The sequence below is a fragment of the Lissotriton helveticus genome, chromosome 12 (assembly GCF_964261635.1).
Source record: "Lissotriton helveticus chromosome 12, aLisHel1.1, whole genome shotgun sequence".
Taxonomy (NCBI): domain Eukaryota; kingdom Metazoa; phylum Chordata; class Amphibia; order Caudata; family Salamandridae; genus Lissotriton; species Lissotriton helveticus.
In genome coordinates this window covers 876806447-876828317 of record NC_136073.1, presented here as the reverse complement: position 1 = coordinate 876828317, position 21871 = coordinate 876806447, and the positions used below count along the sequence as shown (strand labels likewise).

Sequence of the window (21871 nt, the reverse complement as noted above, 5' to 3'; positions counted from 1 at the left end):
TGGGGGGGCGGGGCAGCAGGGGCAGCAGCGGCGGGAACTGCTGGGAAGGGGAATGGGCACGGAGGGAAAAGGCTAAAATGCATACACAGGGCACAGCAGGGTAACACAGGGTTAAAGGATTACACAAGGCAAAAGGGACACAAAGAGGCAAAAGGAAACAAACAACACAGAAACTGCAAAAGGGACACAAAGAGGCAACAGGGAACGAACAGAAACGGCAAAAGAGACACAAGGAGGGGAGTGAAGAACTATGGTCAGTGGCACTGAACACAACGACAAGAGCGCTGGTGGAGCTGCTGTGTGTGGGGGGGGGTGCGACCTATCTGGTAAGTCTGTGCTTATTTATAATCCGAACTTGGGTCAATCGAGAGGTGGACCCCATTGAGCATCGGCACAACCCTGAGGATTCTGGAAGGTGGAACCGGACATCAGGATTATCCTTTTTAGCAACTAGTCCAGCTACATTCCAAGATAATACCCGCTGCCTTGGTGAGTCCAATCGGCTATCTATGTTGGTGGGTATGGGGGATGGTGAATGTAAGGCCTCTACTATCTATACTCCAATCTGGCACCTGCAAAATCTCGTTCAATAAATTTAAAGATGATCTAATTGTTATGGCCCTGTGGTGCCTGTCAATTTCTTCCATTTTGTTACCACACAACTTCCTGCAGGTTCCCCCCACCTGGATGACATACTCTGTTCGGGAACCTACCTTGAGTAAATAATTCTCCTCTGTTGCTCCCTCTAGAGATGGAATTCCTCTAGCCGATGCCTTTCGGATGCGAGTCAGTCCACTCCCTCTAAGACCGCATATCAATTTGTTGTTGGTATGTTGAAAAGTAGCTGTCTGGGTCGTTCATGATCTAAATTAATAGCTTGATCAATCTGAATCAGCATTCCCACCTCCCAACTATTCTGCCATCTAGTTTGTGGGGGTCTCTCTGTAGGGTAAAAATAGCCCAGCGGAAGGGCCCTTATGACACCCGCCTGTCTATAATCATCCCTGCCTAAGATTGCTCGTGTGAGAAGTTAGCCTGGCATATGATGTCCACTAGTTCTAGTGGGCACCTTGCACCAGTCTAATCAACCCTTTTTGATGATGGTTGTAAAGTCAACCTTATAGAAAGCTATCCTAGTGGTAGCATGAACCAGCAGTCTTCAGGCTAAGACTTCAGTAGGCGAGTTAAGCAAGTTGTTTTACCATATATAATCCCTTGAATACCAAATGAAAGGACACCACACAAGGTATATATCAAATATATATGTATTTAATCTAAACACAACCCCTCTGCACTCTTTATGAGGTCAGAGGTAGAAATACACTACAAGTCACACAGTTAATACACAATAAGTTGCACAGTATACGTTATGCCCGAGGGGCCTCACTAACCATATACTAAGAAAGTGGTATAAGTACCACGTGAGAGTTAGAAAGCAGGCCTAGAGCCTGTAAAATCGCTGGGGCTACACTTAACAACCAGTTGTTAGGAAGTAGGAGACCCATGGGAGCCGTTTGCAGTGTCTAAACACAGGCGCGGGTTCCCATTGACTTTCTATGGTGTTCGTAAAAGTTACAAAGTTAAAGATTAGGGACACTTCTGGATGGACTTGGATGGAACCCTTTTAAACTAGGACACTTCGAGAGTCAAGACCCACGGGAGCACGGGAGTACTCGAGTTACCTCACCCAGGAAAGCCGGGTGCATAGGTGTCTTTTCGTGTCGGGTTTCGTCGGCGTTTTCTATGGAGAGTTGCAAAGAGGTGCTGCAGGCGACCAGAAGAAAAGTGTCCGGGTGGATCCAAGGGTGGATCGGAGATGTGAAGAACCTGAAAGCAGAGGGGACAGAGTCTGGGTCACTAGCCAGTGACCAGGAAGAAACCAGGCGATGTCGGGTGCTTTAAGGTGAAGAAGGTGAGTTTGTCTCTTCAGCCACGAGGTCCAGGAGGCATCGACAATAGCCAGGAGCTGGATTCAAGCTGTCCCACAATGGATCTGGATGACTGCAGTGTCGGTATCCGGATTGGACCCAACAAGCCTTGGCAACCGCAAACCATGCAGGATGTCGAGATTGGCTCTGTTGCAGACCAGCAAGGTCTGTGGCGCTTCTCCTTTTCAGAGAAGCTGGAGCAAGCATGGAGCAATCAGGAAAGCAAAGTAGTTTCAAGATGGCGTCTTCGGGGGGCTCACTAGCCAACGGGCAAGGAGCCGGGAAGACGCGTCAAGCACAAATGTGAAGGCGGGGCCCATGGGACACTCACAGAGTGTGGGGGCCTGCGCTTTGGTGCAGATGATGCTCGGGGCTGGGGCTTCTCGTATCCCAATGCACAACTTACTGAGGCTTTAGGAAAGGAGTGCAGTTAGCAAAATGCAGGATGTCCAAGATGTCCGGTCTTACGTCTCTCGTGTCACGGGTCTCAGCTTTGCTGTGGATATGGATCGGGGTCAGAGAAGTCTGGAAGTCCAGTTCTTGATTTGCAGAGTCTTCGGGTTCCGACGGGAAGCCTTGAATCTGCAGACCAGCAAAGTTGCTGTAAGTGCCTGTTTGAACAGGGTGGTCACTCCTTGACCACAAGGGAGATGTCTTCCAGTCGAAATGGAATGTTGAAGGTCCACGATATGTCTTTCAAAGATTCATCCAGAATAATCTAAAGTCCTGGGGACACAGCTCCTATACTTACACTAAGGATGGGGGCTGGATTACCTGACTAAGTCCCTCCTATGGGTGGACCTGAGAAGGGGGTGGTGTAATGACTTGGTTTTTTCGTTTATTTTGGTCTCTCTGTCAGTCACACGCCATTACTTACCATAGCCCTTCTCAGGACTCATAAAAACACCACACTTTAGAATACCTACCTGAGAAAGGAATAATACTGATAGCTAGATATACTGCAAGTCTGTAGCCATAGTTGGGAGGATATGTAGAGCAACATAACGCACCCTCTGTGCGAGCAAAGCAACTCAGTGAGAACAACGCCTTCCGGCGAACAACGCGCCACTGCACGAACAAAGCACCATTGTGCGAACAACGCCTTCCGGCGAACAACGCGCCACTGCAAGAACAACGCACCACTGTGTGAACAACGCCTTCTGGCGAACAACGCACCACTGCGCGAACAACGCACCTCAGTGCGAACAACGCCTTCCGGCGAACAAACACATACCTCCTCCACTATGCTGGGGTGAAAAACTTAGAATTTAGACTTCCCTGCTGGGAGCCGATTTCCCTCCCGTATCAACAACTACCCGTTAGAGGGGAACTTACTCATCCCTCCGTGAGCACTTGGTAAAAAAGGGGCCTGACCTTCCCTCACGAGGAACACCAACAAATTAAATGCTCTGTGGTTTCTTTATTACACAATGATAGAATGACAAAATAAAGAAATAACTAAACATCAACGTAGACATTCTTCACAATAGCAATTACTGACATATACATTTATATAGAACCTGAAAATAAAAAGAGTAGTTAGGCCTAAACAGTTAGAATATAAGCGTCAATGGAACACCTCACCATGTTCTTATACATGTTGCATTCAGAGAAAAGCCAGTCTCTCTCTCTCTCTCTCTCTCTCTGGTTCAGTCAGGACTCTCTGCTCCACAGTCACGGCTGCACGTCTGCACCGCGATGTATCACCAGACTGCCAAACCACCAGACTAGCTAAGAGAGCTCTAGGATCCTTTCTCCAGTATAAAATGCAAGCCTCCATTGAAGTTTCTAGCAAACCTCGCCTACTTTTCCCATCAGATTCTGTGCCACCTTGTACCGAGACCACAACAGCAGCTGGCCAGGCATTTGCTATGACTCCGGCACAGAGTGAGCACATTCCTCTGATAAGAATCGGTCCTCTCTAGTTTAGGAAGAGCGAATAAAAAGTCGGAATTAAAACATAACCTCTCACCTAAAAAGGCTCAGAAGATGGAGACAGTTTAGAACATGGAGCTACTCGAGCATAGGCCTCTATGCCCTTAAAAGAGCAAAATTAGTATGCAAGAAGGCATAAGATCATGCCAAAGCCAGTAGGCAAGATCAAGTCAGAAACAGAACATCAACAAGCCCTACTTTATGATCACATATGCCAAATATACAACAAAATATACCGAGATGGTGGTGGGACCCAATCATTGAAAATACCTCGGTCGCTACATTCCACCCATGACCATTGTCTAACATCATCCAACGTATATCAGCTTCAAACTGAACGTAAGTCAGCAGTAGAATAATAGGATAACATAACTAACAGACCTCGACATAGTACGCGGACGAAACATAGTCAAAAGAGATGGTATACATTGAAAACAACAGCAGATGGCGACCAGGAAACAAAGTACTAGAAGTACACCACCTATGATGGAACGAAGTAAATGTAAATCAGGCAACCACCCAAGAAGCCAATCAAACCACCCTCGATCCAAATTTTGTCGGATTTCTCTAGACATATTATGCAACATGTTAATATGGGACTGGATGGACTTGGAATGGTCAGATAAATTAAAACAGCAAAGACCTTCAAAATCTGAGCATCCATGTTCATGCTTCAACAGTAAATAAGCAATGGCTGCTCTATTCTGCAAAATAGCTCGGCGTTCACCTTGTGCATCTAATAGAAATTCAGATAAAGCAGTTGAAGTGTGATTGATAGATTTAACCATAAGACAGGCTAATTTACTGATGGCTCTGGAATTGTAAATCGACAATCCGGGAATACCTACAATTGAAGCAGCTAAGCTAATGTATTCAGTCTTGGAGAGCAAATACAAACTAGAATCACAGTGTTCAGTCAATAGGGGTGCTTCACGTAAAGTCCGAGTATGTACGGAAGGGGACAGAGAAAACATCATCAGACTTAGTCTGGATAAAGCACACGATCCACTGTAAATGTTCGCTGGAATATAGGACCACGAAGTATTGCCACATGAAAAGAGCCATCCAGTACGTAGCAACACATTATAATAGTGGCTAGCAGAAAGAACAATAAGTTTGCAAATCATAGGATTTCAAACTGAGGAGCACATGTTGGCTGTACGACTGAGACATAACATTCGCACATGTGGGGAAAGTGCAGAGGCGTTCTCCAATTTAGCCTGCGCACATTTACCTATCAGGTGATAATCACATGTGAAATTATAGCAAATTTCACCCTCCGTGACGTTATAGGTAGCAATGGCGAAAGTCAGAGGTGTGCTTAGTTCCGTTAAAACTGTGCAAGAAGCACAATAATCATATACTCAAAAATCACTTTTCATAGATTCAGAATCTGTATTCGTGACGTTGAAGGAATGAATCAAAACAGCAGAAGGGGTAGGAACTGAAACCAAGCACGTTGACAGAATGTCAGAGACACTCTTCATATTTGCCATGCAGAAATGAGAGTAATTTTATATTTTGCGAGCAATGTTTTCCCAAACATTGACATTGTCACTGAAGATCGAGTTCGTTCTGCGCTCCCGGATGATCGATCCACTTTGGAATCTCTCCGGCCCCTCTTAGCCCCAAACGCACCATGCCGAAAGGAGTCCAGCGATGAATCATCCTGCAGCAGCAGTCCACACAATGACCTAAAGAAAAGGAGTCAAAAACAGGCATTATTCATTCTCGAAGGTAACATTTATCAGCTGGGACTGTGTCCCATTTTTCCGGTCCAGGTTTCATGACCAATATAGTATTGTCATTGCCCGTTGCTAGAATTTCGGCCTGTTCAGGGGGTTGATTAGGTGACTGGACCCACACTCTGGCTCCTGGATTTTTATCAGTTGAGCCAAAACCTCCTTCTCCATGTACAGTTAGGAGTGTCGGGGCAGTCCCTTTCTTCACTACACCACTGAAAACAGGCATAATAAGCAATTGGGCAACTCGATCTGCAAGTCGGATTGTCAAATCCGAGTCACCACTGTTCAGTAAGATGACTTTTAATTCACCTTGAAAATCAGAATCAATAACACCACCCAGCACCTAGATGCCTTTCAGTGCCAATCCAGAGCGTGGGGCAATCAGACCAAAGTGTCCCACTGGTACTTGGACACCAATTCCAGTTTCAATGAGGACAATGTCTCTTGGTTTTAGCACAAGCTGTTTCAAAGCATGTAAATCCAAACCAGCAGCTCCAGGAGTCGCTCTATGTGGAGCTAAGGCTCCAGGAGTAATTTCCCAGTACATAATGGTAACCGTAGCTGTATGGGGTTGAACATTTACAGAAGGGGATAGCATTCACATTAAAGGCGTATCAGAATTAATCAGGGGTCTATTATTCAGAATCTGCAAAGCATCCGTTACATGATCTCTACAGTTACGCAATGAACCATCAGACATTTTTTTCAGTTGATCTTTTAAAAGGCCATTCATTCGCTCAATTAAACCTGCAACCTGTGGGTAATAAGGAATATGAAAAATCCATTCAATGTTATGTTGAGCACAGTATTCCTGAACCAATCTTCCCTTAAAATGTGAGGCATTGTCTGACTGAATTTGTAATGGACTGCCGTAATAAAGCGTAAGTAAGTCTAGAGTTTTGAGTGTGTTAATCTGTCTAGCACATTTATAGGGGGAAGCAATTAAATATCCAGACAAAGTGTCGACTACAGTACATGCATATTGACAATTTGTACTCATTGGTAAGGTACCTATGTAATCAAGTTGCCAAATCTGTGCAGGTGGCTTACCTCAATATAACTGACCTTTCACTATCTGTGGTACCCCTCGTTGTCGAGAATGCTGACAAATAGGGCATTGTAAAATAACCGTTTTTATCAAATCAATGGGAAGGCATATTACTCTATCTGCTGCCCACCTGCTAGTAATTCTCTCTCTGAAGTGACCTGCTTTTTGGTGTGCCCACCTCGCCAATCCAACCAAGTCAGAATCCTGCATGTCCACCACTGCCTCAGAAATCTTAGATTTTTCATCTGCAATAAGGTTAAAAACAAGCATTTACAATGCAATGGTTTCGCCTTTGGAAAAGTTTGAGCTATTGGCATTGTAAATGACAAAGTTTGTATTTATGTGTTGGTTTAGGAAATAGAGAAGTAAATGGCATTGTTATTTACTTTGCCATTTGCTTAATTTCTCTCAAATGTGAGACTTATTGTATCCTACGGACGAGTTTAGCAGACAGCAATTACTACCACACACACACCTAGAGCCACACACACAATGCGGCCACACATACACACACACACACACACTCAGAGCTACACACAGACAAAGACACAGACACACAGAGAAACACACACACACATACACACCCAGAGCCCCCCCCCCCACACACACACACCCAGAGCCACACACATACAGACACACATCCACAGCCACACAAACACACACCCCGAGAGCCATACACACACTCAAAGTCACACATAGACCCAGAGCTACACACACCTAGAGACACACAAACACACACACACCCAGAGCTACACAGATACCTAGAGCCACACATACACTCAGAGCCACACACACCCAGAGCTACACACACACACACCCATAGCCACACACACCCATAGCCACACACACACACACTAGAGCCACACACACACACACACACACACTCACTCAGAGACTCAAGGGAGGGGAGAGCTTCTGGTGCGTGTTCGCTGGGAGCCCTTCCTCGTGCCCTCAGTATGCAGCCAACCAGAAGAACTACTGGAAGCAGATCGCGTGCGCTTTGAAGAAACAGAAGAACCTGTGTCAAGACCCCAAGGCGGTCTTAAAGTCAAAGGAGTGCAAGAAGGGGCCCAAGGAGGCGCACCTCAGCCTCTCCAGCTCCAGCCTTATAGAAGCTGCCTCTGGGAAGGAGAAAGTAATTCACCCCGGTAAAAAGCCCTCCCGCCCTTCGAACGCGACTGCTGAGGTGAAGCGGACGCTGAGACGAGCAGCAAAGAATGTGTGGAAGACGAGAGCGTCGACCAGAAAAAGGTCGCAGAGGAGTACTGCGGGGAGTCGTGGGGCTCGCTCTGCGCATTCTTCTTCTCCATGGTGCAGGATAAAAAGTGCTGAAGAAGTACTGACTTTTCCATAGGCGCCTGTTGGCCCCATGTGACGTGTGTGACACTTTCTGCTGCTTGGGTCTCGGTTTTTTTAGACAACAGAATGATGCATTCTGGGACTTGTAATTTCACTTTTAATATCGCATTTATAAACTCAAAATATCCAGCGAGCAAATAATGTAGACTTAAAATTAGGGCAGACATACGATGCCACGTGTGCTATAGGGCGATGTAACAGCTATACTTCTTCCCTGGGGAAGTAGACTGTGGTTTACTAGCAACTTTGTATTTATTACACAGTGTCGTGTGCTATGCGCAGGGTGCTCGATGTAAATACTGTAATTATAAAAACAGAGCTGTGTATTTAAACATCTTTAACAGTCTTGTAAAAAACGTGTTTCTTTTCTATGTTGACATACCGTAAATTTTCTTCTGTACATATTTTTTATCTGTGAACACTGGTGCAAAGTGCACAGCCAAATACTTGCTTACTGTTCTTTGAGCGATTTTAAAACGGAACACATTTAATACCTTCGGTGCTATGCACTTGTGTAGTGTCTATGATTTTCATTGGTCAATTAGAATAAACGCTTTTGAGACTCTTTGAAATAAATGCATCTGTGCATTCGTCTTTGGGCGTGGGGTATATGTGGAATGTTTAAATGCTAAATTACAAAGCGTTGCGTGGACAAGCGTCACTGGGAGCTCAGTGCTACATTTTTTAACGAGACCCTGCACGTTGAGATCCGAGCTACCGCGGGCACTTTAGTTTCATTTGAACACCAATTGAGTTTGAGTTTAAAATATTTGTATAGCGCACTTTCACCAGCGGTTTCATGGCGCTGCAATTAGTAGTACACCACGGTTCAAATGAATGGCCTCTGCTTCTCATGCTCACAGGCAGCTCAGCTGAAAGACGGTCTGGTTGACCAATGCAAATTAAATGCAGTGTTCCTAAATGGTAATTATATTCGCCTCGAGGGTAGGGGCAACGTAAAAGCCACTCACACTTAACATTGTATTCGCTTTATTAACATGAGAACCACGTATAAAGTCCATTAAGTTTTCTATGAAACGCAATAACAATATGTACCCGCTTGCACTGGGCGCAGTTGCGGACCCCTCACCAGTTAGCACTGTCTCGAGGGCGTTCAGCACGCACTTCTCTCCCACACAGGGTCAAATGGCAGCTTCCGAGTTCCTCACAGCCCTCTGTAGGCAGCCAGGGCTCCATATTTTAGCCCATTTATTGGGGCGGCCACTTCCTTCATAAACCGCACGTTATGCCGTCATGCACCAGCACATATCCTTTTACCACCTCCTTAGTTCTGGTGGCAGGGAGCACCCCACTGACAGGGACCCACTCACACTGGGACATCAACAATTAGCGCCACAGACTGCCTGACGTGGGCGTGGCGAAAACAGACAACAGCAACAAGACACGGAAACACGTGAAACAAACATGAAAAAGACATGAGACAAGGGCAACAAAGACAACACCACGGAGTAACGGAAAACATGGAGAGGACATGACAGCCGACGAAAGCATTCCATTGACGGAAAACAAAGACAACAGCAACGAGACACGGAAACACGTAAAACAAACATGGAGAGGACATGAGACGGGGACAACATAGACAACACCACGGGGTAACGGAAAACAGAGACAACAGCAACAAGACACGGAAAAACGTAAAACGAACATGACACGGGGGCAACAAACACAACAGCACGGAGACACGCAAAAGTTAAAAGAAAAACGGAAACACGTAAAACAAACATGGAGAGGACATGAGACGGGGACAACATAGACAACTCCAGGGGGTAACGGAAAACAGAGACAACAGCAACAAGACACGGAAAAACGTAAAACGAACATGACACGGGGGCAACAAACACAACAGCACGGAGACACGCAAAAGTTAAAAGAAAATTAGCTTACCTGATCGCAAATACACAGTGCTTCCTGGCAACTTAAAACTCGCAGCCCACTCCAACAGAAGACACTTCGAAAAAGACAAAAACATGACCGAAAAAAAAAAAAAACACGTGACGATCGCAAGAGGGCGGGATGAGCAAAAATTGCGGGAACGCCCATGAATCTGCTCCGGCAATGACGGACAGATCGCTCTTCCAATGGCTAGCCTCCATTTATGGAGCTAGCCAATGGAAGAGAAGGCGGGACCAAAGCCAGTATGTTCTAACATTAGGTTTCACCTGCGCGAACGCTGCTGCGCAGCGGACGCCAGGCGAAACCTAAAAGCCTATCAATAGAGTCAATAGGGGAATGAGCATCAACATGAAAGACTGTGACAGTACTTTGAGGCAGTATATCCCATATTTCTTTCCACAATTCTTTTCCCCATAATTCTTTTGAATGAATGTGCCAATTATGAGCATACCACGTAGGAAGCCATACTGCCAATCCATTAGCAGTCGACCAGGAATCGGTGTAACTGTGGCAAGTCCCTGGCAACTCCTGTTTCAAAGCCTGGTAGACAGCATAAAGTTCTGCAAATTGACTACTCTTTCCTTCACCAGTTGTACTCAACAATTTTTGTGTGACAGGGTTGTACAAAACTGCTCTCCAGTGCCTCTTTGCTCCCATGTACCTCACTGAACCATCCGTAAACCATACATGCTTTCTATCCTCCACGGAGAGATTGCTGAACGGCTTACTCCACTGAACAGGAGATTCCTGAACTATAGGTACAGGGCATTCTTTGTCTACCTCTTCTACTGGCACCAGCACCACCCGCCCATGTAACATCGCAGTACCCTTAGGACCTACTCGAGCCCTGTCCTGTATATACCACTTCGATTTGATTACACTGGCTTCCTGTGCATGTCCAATTCTGTGAGTCTTAGGTGAGCTCATGACCCACTGCATAATAGGAATTTCAGGTCTCAAAACAACTTCATGCCCTAATGTCAATTGTTCAGTATCTACCAGTGCCCAATAGCTTGCAAGTAACTGTTTCTCAAAGGGTGTGTAAAGGTCGCCAGCGTCAGGCAATTTTTTCGTCCAAAATCACAAAGTCACTTTCGTCTTACCTTGTTTTTGCCATAAACTCCAATTTGCATATGGACCCTGTACAGTCACATTTAAATCAACATCACCATCTCGCACTGGCTACAAATCCAAAGCATGTTGAATCGCCTCCTTCGCTAATTCAAACGCAGTCTGCTGCCGCTCACACCACTCAAACACATTATTTTTGCACGTAACCTTGTACAGAGGAGCCAAAATCTAACTTAAATGGGGAATATGTTGTCTCCAAAATTCAAACAAACCAATGAATCTTTGAGCCTCTTTCCTATTCCGTGGTACTGCAAATTCTTTAATTGTCTATCTCACCTGTGGGATCACTTATCGATTTCTCTTGTGCATTGAATACCCAGAAATTTCACACTTTGTGCTGGACCTTGCAATTTGTAAGGATTAATCTCCCATCCTCTGTTTTGTAAGTGGGCTACAATTTGGACTAACTGGGTTTGGACCTGCTCTTGTGTTTCACCTTGAATCATTATATCGTCAGTGTAATGACAAATCTGTACTCCTGAGCTTAATGGTACTTCATCCAAGTGCTCCGCCACCAGCCGGTGACAGATTGTTGGACTATGCAAATAGCCTGTGGCAAACTCTGAAATGTCATTTGTCTACCATTCCATGAAAAACTGAATTGTTCCTGACATTTAGGAGCTATGGGAATGGAAAAGAAAGCATTGGCAATATCAATAGTCGCGTACCACGTCCCTGGATGTTTCTGAATTCTTTCAATCAAAGTAAAAGTATCGGGTACAGCAACAGTCAAAGACGGTGTATGCTTGTTCAATTCGCGTTAATCAACTGTCATGCGCCAAGAATTATCACTTTTGCGCACTGGCCACACGGGGTTATTCCAGGCAGAAGTGATTGGAATCACGACCCCTGCGTCCATCAAGTCTTGAATAGTAGCACTGATTTCATCATGCCCACCAGGAATCCTATACTGTTTCATTGAGATTACCTTAGTCGCCTGGGGCACTTTTATAGGAGGGATTTTCAAACGCCCTACTCTCACAGTATTAACTGAAATATAATGCTTTGTTCCAAACTGATAGTATCCATCATCCAAATGTAACTCCGTGTGGAGTAGTGTGGCTCACTGGTTGGAGGCGGCAGGCCTGAGAGCAGAAGTCAGCCTGGGACCAGGGTTCAATTCCCGACGCGGCAGGGTCGTGGACCTTGGTCAGCGGACTCGATAATTCTCGCTTCAGTGCTTACTCTAATCAGGGGTTCCACTCGGCAACTCTGGGCATTAGCTTGCCTAATCTCCACAATGGCCCCACCAATTCCGGGGATGCCTGGCTCCACCTTGGGGACTCCCAGCAAGGGACCATCCCACAGGGAAAGCCAGGACGGGTTCCCCAGAGTTATACAGCGCCGGGACGCCCCATTGCTGGGGCAGCTGTGCGCTTTACAAGTATACTACATTACATTTAACATTATTCCTTTTAAAATATCAATTCCAATAATGTATTCAGAAAGGGGCACCACTAACACGCTACATTCTCTTTTTGGTATCTTCCCTATTTTTAACTGAAGGTGCGTTTGCACTGCTGAGGTCTATTTACCGCCTAGCCCTGTGACAGTAAAATACTGTCCTCTAAATTTCTTGGGATTTCCATATATCAAAATGGCCTCCGCTCCTGTATCTACTAGGGCTCGGGCCCGTTGTACATTACGATGCCTCCAAAAAATCTCTATATCTACATAGCTTCTATGATCTCTACGAGGCCAATTCTGTACTGGAGCTTGACCTATTTCCTATTCATTTTTTTTCTTGTCTTGCACCCAGGACAAGTCAAGGTAAAGACTCTCATATCGTCTAGGAAACACATCTTCCTCGTACACTCTTTCTTCATAATATGAATTTCTCCTGTTTTTACTAGTTTGTGATCTCCGATCAGGAGATTTCTCTCGCTCGTTTCTCATTTTCAGCTCCGGAGATCTACCTCTTTCATTCCTGCTCCTACGATCAATACACTCTTCTCTCTCTCTCTCATTATATGTTCTGTATCTTGGAGATTCCTCCTTCTCATTCCAGGTTTTATATTTTGAAAACTCTTCCCTTCTCTCTTGGTAAGCCTTGTCACTGCTCCCGTCCGAATGTCTCAGTTCGTGATCTTCTTTACTAACTCTTCTGCTCCCTTCTTTCCTATCTAGACCCCTTTTTTGAAAAAGGTTCCATAGCTTTGAAGTAGGTTCCCCATCTATTTCCTCTCTACTCACCCCATCTTTTATTAGGGCAAAAAACATATCTCGCCTGGTTAACCGATTATTGTCTGTACGGACTTCAGGTCTAGATGGTCTCTCTGTCTTCATCCATTCCCCCAGTTCGCCCAATTCACGAACCGCTTCAATCACTTCAGCCAGTGTGTTCCCTGTCTGATTTATTAACAATGTCAACATCACCTGCTTATAAGCAGGAGGAGCGGTACGAATTATCTTATTTCTCACAGAAGTATTAAGTAGTTCCTCCATTAATCTGTGTGCAGTATCTAGGAAAATAGAGGTTTTCATCACCTCTTCCTTTAATCTCTGTGTCGCGTCTCTCAGCGTATACCATGGTTTCTCATTTATTGACCAGTCTGATTCGGTCGGATATTTATGACTACAAGCAGCCACAGCCAATTGCAACAGACTGACCTGATTATTTGACCATAGCTTCTAAAATGTTCCTGAATGGTCGGATCTGTACTTATCGTGCAAAACTTCACTGCATCTCCCTAGTCTAGCAGTACGCCTGCAGCACCCAGGTCATAGATACAAACCATCCATGTAAGTAAATTCTCGCCAGATCTCTGCCAAAATCTGTCCAAAATATCATTAATTTCCTGTTGTGTAAAATCCTCATAACTATCCAAAGCTATCCCTTGGGGATGCTGGGGACCACTCTGCAATTTTCTCCGATTTATCGGCTGCGCATGCACCTCTCTACGCTCTTTTGATTTATTCCTATTCTCAGTCTTAATAGGCTCTGTTTTGTTATCCGCCTCCTCACCCGAACCTGACAACTCAGAAGAATCCCAAATATTTCCATCCCACTTCTCGGGATCCCAGTCAAGCCCTGCCTTTGCAATGACTAAGTGTACCTTTCTTTTATTAACTATCCCTCGTCTGTTTCTGTATTTGTACCTTGCAATGCGCACTGCAGCCCTTTCCGCTACAGTCTGATAAGTTTCCAACTTATCTGCCAATAATTTATTTTGACTTCTCAACAGCGTATTAGCATTCTTTACCTCCACATACTGCTCTTCAAACTCTTTACACTCGCGCTGTAACTTCACACATTTTTCATACACTAATCTATAAGCATTTAGAAAAACCCATCCTCTTCGTCCTAATATAGGAAGCTCTTCTCCTTTTGTTACCGGCACTTTCTGCAAACATGACACCACCTGAGCCGGTTCAGCTTCGAGCAAACACGGATTCCAGTTTTCACTCAAACCAGCAGAATTAGCCCACTCATGAGCCAGTACTCCAAACGGAGTCGATTCCCACCCTGTAATCTCCATTGGCAATTGGAATTCAACCTTTGTTTTCCTAGAAAACATAATATATTTTTCCTCTATAATTCACCTCCTCAATTCTATAAATGTCACGACGCCAAGAGGTAATTTGTTTCCCTTCAGCAACTCCACCCTTCGATCTTGTTAGACGCCAAGATGTAATGACTTGGTTTTTTGTATACTTTGGTGCCTCTGTCAGTCACCAGGCCATTACTTACCATAGCCCTTCTCAGGACTCATAAAAACACCACACTTTAGAATACCTACATGAGAAAGGAATAATACTTATAGCTAGAAATACTGCACGTCTATAGCCATAGTTGGGAGGATATGTAGAGCAACACAACGCACCTCAGTGCGAATAACGCCTTCCGGCAAACAACGCGCCACTGCATGAACAACGCACCTCAGTGCAAACAACGCCTTCCGGCGAACAAACACATACCTCCTCCACTATGCTGCGGTGAAACTCTTAGAATTTAGACTTCCCTGCTGGGAGCCGATTTCCCTCCTGTATCAACAACTACCCGTTAGAGGGGAACTTACCCATCCCTCCGTGAGCACTTGGTAAAAAAGGGGCCGCCCGACCTTCCCTCACAAGGAACACCAACAAATGATATGCTCTGTGGTTTATTTATTACACAATGATAGAATGACAAAAGAAATAAATAACTAAACATCACAGTAGGCATTCTTCACAATAGCAATTACTGACATATACATTTATATAGAACCTGAAAATAAAAAGAGTAGTTAGGCATAAACAGAATATAAGCGTCAATGGAACACCTCACCATGTTCTTATACATGTTGCATTTGAGAAAAGCCTGTCTCTCTCTCTCTCTCTCTGGTTCAGTCAGGACTCTCTGCTCAACAGTCACGGCTGCACGTCTGCACCGCGATGTATCACCAGACTGCCAAACCACCAGTCTAGCTAAGGGAGCTCTTGGATCCTTTCTCTAGTATAAAATGCAAGCCTCCGTCGAAGTTTCTAGCAAACCTCGCCTACTTTTCCCATCAGAATCCGTGCCACCTCGTACCGAGACCACAACAGCAGCTGGCCAGGCGTTTGCAATGACTCCGGCACAGAGTGAGCACATTCCTCTGATAAGAACCGTTCCTCTCTAGTTTAGGAAGAGCGAATAACAAGTAGGAATTAAAACATAACCTCTCACCTAAAGAGGCTCAGAAGATGGCGACAGTTTAGAACATGGAGTTACTCGAACATAGGCCTCTATGCCCGTAAAAGAGCAAAATTAGTATGCAAGAAGGCATAAGATCATGCCAAAGCCAGTAGGCAAGCCCTGCCATTAAGCAAGATAAAGTCGGAAACAGAAAGAACATCGACAAGACCTACTTTATGCTCACATATGCCTAAATAACAACGAAATATACTGAGATGGTGGTGGGCAACGGTCATAACCGACCCAATCATTGAAAATACCTCGGTCACTACAGGTGGTTACACCCCTTTCTCTTTGTCAAGTTTCACGCCAGACCTGGGGATGGAGTTCCCCAGCAACTGGTTTGAACCGGGCTATGCATGGAGCACCTTGTGTGCCCCAGGCAGCGTCTAGATGCATTCACTGAATGCAGCCCTCCCTGCCCCAGTACAAAAAAAACCCTGTCTGGGGAGGTGCCAGCACCTCCCTGGACAGGAAACCTATTGTCCAGGCATCCCCTGCCAGCAGTGGGAGGTCAGACTTGTGTCTGTGGCAGCAGCATCCATTTTGTGATGCTGAGGCTCTGTTTAACTTTAACCGGGTAAAGCAGTAAACTATATGTCTTTTCCCAGAGGGGCTCAGCTCATGCCAGAGCACCCTCTCACATAAAACGAATCACTCCAGGATTGTCGAGGCCTACCATAGGAGTGGCTTATAGGTGTATATGTGTCTATATGTAAAGGTAGATATAGGTATACTATATCTAAGTAAGGGGTGATTACACCACCTTACCCAGGCTGTATGAACAGACCTGTGGTGTCAGTTTGGAAGGCAAACCAGGGGTGGCACAATACATGCTGCAGCCCCTGGTAGGCCTAGGGTGCACCTATGCCCTGGCTACCTATGACACACTATACAGGGGCTCACAAGGGTGACCCAGTAACCAATCTGGTATGCACCTAAAGTGCATGGTATCAATTTAGAGAGAGAACAGCTGGGCTGTGGGTCTGTTTAGCAGGCCCACAGCCACATTAAAGTCGAAAAACCAGAATATCACAGCAGAAAGTGGGGGTGACCTTAGGAAGCACACCCTACTCTCCTACAACCCCCCCCCCCCCACGCAGGGACATTAAACTAACCTTGACCAGTTGAGTCTTCATGTTCTAAGTGGAAATATCTGGAGAGTCCATCTGCATTGGCATGGTCAGTCCCAGGTCTATGTTCCACTGTAAAGTCCATCCCCTGTAGGGAAATGGAGAGTGGAGTAGTGTGGCTCACTGGTTAGAGGCGGCAGACCCGGGAGCAGAAGTCGGCACGGGACCAGGGTTCAATTCCCGCCGCGGCAGGGTCGTGGACTTGGGTCAGCGAACTCGATAATTCTCGCTTCGGTGCTTACTCTAATCAGGGGTTCCACTCGGCAACTCTGGGCATTAGCTTGCCTAATCTCCATTACGGCCCCATCACTTTCGGGGATGCCTGGCTCCACCTTGGGGACTCCCAGCAGGGACCATCCCACAGGGGGCCAGGACGGGTTCCCCAGAGTTATACAGCGCCAGGAAACCTACGGACGGGTAGCAGTGCGCTTTACAAGCTCAAATACATTTACAAATGGACCACCATCTGATTAGCCACAAGAGGGGCTTATGGTCTGTCTGAATCTTGAAGTGAGTGCCAAACAAGTATGGCCTCAGCTTCTTCAGGGCCCAAACCACAGCAAAGGCCTCCCTCTCAATAGCTGACCAATGTTTCTCTCTAGGGGGCAGCCTTCTGCTAATAAAAGCTACTGGCTGGTCTTGACCATCTTTATTCAGTTGTGAAAGCACAGCACCTACCCCCAACTCAGAAGCATCTGTTTGGACAATGAACTCCTTGGAGTAGACTGGACTTTGCAGAATAGGAGCACTGTGTAGTATTCTCTCCATATCTATTGTATGACTGTACTCTGGAACTTAGAATGCTTTGATGGTGAATATTCCTGAAATTGTCAGTTACTGCCTGGTAGCTGATGGTTAGGGTGTTTAAGAATAAACTCAGATTTAAGCTTCATCTTTCTATGGTATTTATTTACAACATTTCATTGGCGACGAGGACGGGATGGAGAAAAGATAAGAAGAAGAACACCTTAACATCAAGCTAAGTAGTTTGACACTCATTTTTACCTATTTTTAGACTTTGAAAAATTATTTTGAAGGTGAACATTTTAAGAAAATCTCAGGAGATGTTGGAGGTTTTTCTTTAAAAAATATCATTATTGATATGACTTTGAGCTTTCCCAGCGGCTGTAATTTTGAATTGGAGGTTAATATTCTTCCCCTACTGCAGTAAATTGAATTTAAGGAAGTTTGGGAAGATTCATGAAGGAAAATTAAGTTTATTTTTATTTATTTGGCTTGTTTAAAATGTTTCCTTCTCCAGCGACTGATGTGTGTAAAGAGAAGTCTGGAATAAAATTAGATCGTAATGGTGACTTCTCCCGCGGCAGTTTGAAGAAAGGTGTTGGGAAGGAATGAAAGTTAAGGCATAACTTTGCAACGTATACAAGAGGAAGAAAATTTATTGTGAGGAATTAATGTGAAAGAAACTCAATCTTCGTTACCGTTTATTCCTTGTGCAGAATTCGCTCTGCCTTAATATCTGAGTGGAGTTCTTCTTTGTTCAGCGGTTCTTGTGGAATGATGACGTCGTAGAACGTGAAAAGGGAGTTGGCGAAAGGCTCGCACGAAACACCGCGAGACCTTTAGTATCTGCTTCTCATCGCAAATTCAAAGAAACGTCATTTAGAAACTATCTGAGAGCGTCGATTCCTATAGTGTGTGGGATTTTCATCTGCGCAGCAATCATCTTTTCGAATGAGAAGGAAACTTATGGAAATGATTAACGGAGGAAGAAAATTGCCGTAGCTCTGCAGGAATAAGATAATTATTTAATATTTAAGAAACACTAGGAAGAAAATAATTTTTATTGTGTATGATTGTTTGCTCTCCCTACGTTTATTTACAAAGAATAAGTTATGTGTGTTGTATATTAGAGAGTAATATTTTTTTTTTATTGTAAAATATTTAACAATTTAATGTAAGTTGTAAGTATTGTGTGACTGGAAGACATAGTATATTTAGTGATACACATTTAATTCTAAGTATAAAAAAATGTAAAGATGCAGAATGTAACTACTCCACCGTTTTTTTTTAGTGATCCAGGAGAACCTAAGGTTAAATGGAGTAAATGGAAACAGATTTTCGCACAATATGCAAGGGTTTGTGGCACTAATTTAAGTGCGGAAAGAAAATATTCATTGTTAATGAATTGTCTTGGTGGGGAAGGTCAAGAAGTCCTTGAAAATGTGCCGGCTTTGTCTCCTCAAGAACAGAGAGGTTTAGATGAATATGAGGTATGTTTGTTGCAACTTGACAAACATTATTTGCCTCGTGTAAGTACCATAATGCAAAGATATCATTTTGGAAGAAGGGAACAAGATAAAGACGAGTCAGTAGAGAAGTATTTAACTGCATTAAGAAAATTATCATCTACTCGCAAGTTTGGTCCCGCTAATGAAGAACATTTAAGGGATCAGTTTGTGTTAAAATGTAGAGAGGATAAAATAAGAGAAGAATTGTGGCTCAAGGATGAACCACCTCTGGAGGAAGTTATAGTTATAGCAAAGAGGGTTGAGCACATGTTGAAATGTGTTAATGAGTTAAAGAATGACAAAGGGAAGACTGAAGAAAAGGTAGAAAAGATAGAAGTGAAGGAAGATGTTTCTGAAGTAAAAGATGTGAAAGAAATTAAGACCTCGGTAAATGATAAAGGTAAAGAGGAAACTACTTTGTCTGCTGTAACATGTTTTAGATGTGGAAAATCTGGTCATAAAGCTAATTCAAAATTCTGTCCAGCAATGAGTTTTCTCTGTCATGGGTGTGGAAAAAAAGGTCATTTTGTAAAATTTTGCTAATCTAAGGATAAAAAGGTAATTAATAAAGAAATAAAAGAAGTTATATGTCAAGTGAAAGACAAAAATGAAAAGGATTATCCATCTGGAAAAGTTAAGATTGATGGTGAAGAAGTTGAAATTAAATTTGACTCTTGTGTACGTATTTCAATTATTCCAAAAGAGATTTATGAGAAATGTTTTAAAATGAAGAATAAGCTTTTTAAAATGGATGTCAGTCCAGGAGGTTATGGTGGTGCACCTATAAGTATGATTGGTTATTTTAATGCTTCAATTGAATTTGAGAAGAAGATGATTGTTGGAAAAGTGTATGTTTCCAAAGTTGGTGATTGTTTGATTGGGTGGCCTCATCAACGTTTACTGGGGGTAATACTGAATCCTAATTCTAATCCCCAAATTCAAATTCAGGAGATTGAATCTAAACATAACTCTTTTATAGAAGAGTTTACCAAACTTTTTCGTTCAGAATTGGGTTGTCTTAAAGGTTATAAACATTGTATAAAGTTAAGAAAGGATGCTGTACCTGTACTTACCAAAGTTAGAAGGATTCCAATAGCAATACAGGAAAAGGTAGAACAAGAGTTGAGGAAATTATAAGAACAAGATATTATTACTTCTGTTGAGGCAACTGAATGGTTGGCGCCAATTGTTGTCGCTAACAAACCTAATGGCGAGATAAGATTATGTTGTGATTTAAGGTCACTCAATAGAGAAGTTGTAGTAGACAAATTCCCTTTGCCTAATATAGATGAATTATTATCATCTTTAGGTGATTCTAGGATATTCACAACACTAGATCTTACTCAGGCATATCATCAAATTGAGTTGACACAGGATTCACAAGACCTAACAGCTTTTATTACTCCGATGGGTGCATTTAAGTATAAGAGAATGCCGTTTGGTCTTGTGTCTGCTGCGTCAGTTTTTCAACGTGTTATGGCATCTATTTTGAAAGGAGTAAAATCTGTGAAATGTTATCAGGATGATTTATTGATCTATGGTGTGAGTCAAGAAGAACATGATAAGATTTTGAGGACAGTTCTAAAAAATTAGAAAATGCTGGATTAACTTTAAAATATGAGAAATGTAGATTTTCTGTCACTGAAGTGAATTATTTAGGCCATTGTATATCAGCAGTTGGTATTTCACCTAAAAAGGAATTGGTTGATACTATAAAAGGACTGGTCTCACCAAAGAATAAGGAGGAGGTTGTTTCCTTTCTTGGAATGGTGGAATATTATGGTAAGTTCATTGAAAATTTAGCAAGTAAATCATGTAATTTAAGAAATCTTTTAGGTAAGAACAAAGAATTTAAATGGTCAGAAGAATGTCAAAGGGAGTTTGAGAATATCAAGAAAGATTTGCAGCCTGATTCATCAAGCCGAAATCGGCTCGCAAAGGGCCAGATTCTGAGAATCTGGCCCTTTGCGAGCGCTATTTTTGCATTTGGGATTCATCATCCCAAATGCAAAAATAGGTAATAGCAATTTCGCTATTTAGCGAGGAGTTACATTTAAGGAATCTGTATTTGAGATTCCTTAAATGCAATTCATCATCGATTTAAAAATTGCGAATTCGCAATTTCGGCCCGCTATTTACCGCGAGGTCAAACCTCGTGGTAAATAGCGAAAACTTAGAAAAATGCTTTTAAAAGCATTTTTCTAAGTTGCATGTTGCACACACACATGTCCTTTGGACATGTGTGTGCGCAACACCTGTTTCAATTTGCATTTAAGGGGTGCTACAGGGTGTCCTTTGGACACCCCTGGCACCCTTTAAATCGCTATCTTATTTGCGATTAGCTAATTGCTAATCGCAAATAAGGAATGTGTAGGAATCGCATTTCTTTATGCAATTCCTACATGAATCCCGTTTTGCAAGTCCTTAATAGCGATTCGTTATGAATCGCTATTAGGGGCTCGCAAAACAGGAGATTGATGAATCAGGCTGTTAGTTTTTGCTCCAGATTTGCAGGCATTTGTTCCTTTTGAAGAAACTTTTGTAATTACAGATGCAATTTCGAAGGGATTGGGTGCTATTTTGAAACAAAGAAGGAATTCTATTCTATTCTATAGTTTTGATAAAGCGCAAACAGCTGCCCCAGCGAAGAGGCGTCCCGGCGCTAGGGAAAAAAAAACACAGACTCCAGCCTAAGCGAGAAAGTGAGGGAAGGAGGTGGACTAGGAAGAGGGGAACAGGTGAGTCTTAATAGCCTTTCGGAAGGTGAGA

At 43.7% G+C, this 21871-nt stretch overlaps 1 protein-coding gene and 1 long non-coding RNA gene across 2 annotated transcripts in view; one reads left to right on the top strand and one right to left on the bottom strand.

The window, feature by feature from the left end:
* Positions 1-3880: 3880 nt before the first annotated feature.
* The window catches only part of LOC144797684 (uncharacterized), a 305166-nt gene continuing 287175 nt past the window's right edge, over positions 3881-21871 (bottom strand). Inside the window, exon 3 of the long non-coding RNA XR_013603440.1 lies at positions 3881-5557. This is a non-coding gene — a long non-coding RNA (uncharacterized LOC144797684). The remainder of the gene's footprint in view (positions 5558-21871) is intronic.
* On the top strand, positions 6584-8033 carry LOC144799293 (fibroblast growth factor-binding protein 1-like). Its single transcript, XM_078670528.1, has 3 exons — positions 6584-6610; positions 7549-7804; positions 7843-8033. The coding sequence occupies exons 1-3, from the start codon at positions 6584-6586 to the stop codon at positions 7986-7988; spliced, it is 429 nt and encodes a 142-aa protein (XP_078526654.1). The 3' UTR covers positions 7989-8033.

Bases quoted from the DNA above. Each gene is read 5' to 3' on its own strand.
- LOC144799293 (XM_078670528.1), top strand. From the start codon at position 6,584: ATGCATATTGACAATTTGTACTCATTG. The intron at 6,611-7,548 runs GTAAGGTACCTA...ACACTCACTCAG, and splicing joins TTGACAATTTGTACTCATTG to AGACTCAAGGGAGGGGAGAG. The intron at 7,805-7,842 runs GTAAAAAGCCCT...GCGACTGCTGAG, and splicing joins GGAGAAAGTAATTCACCCCG to GTGAAGCGGACGCTGAGACG.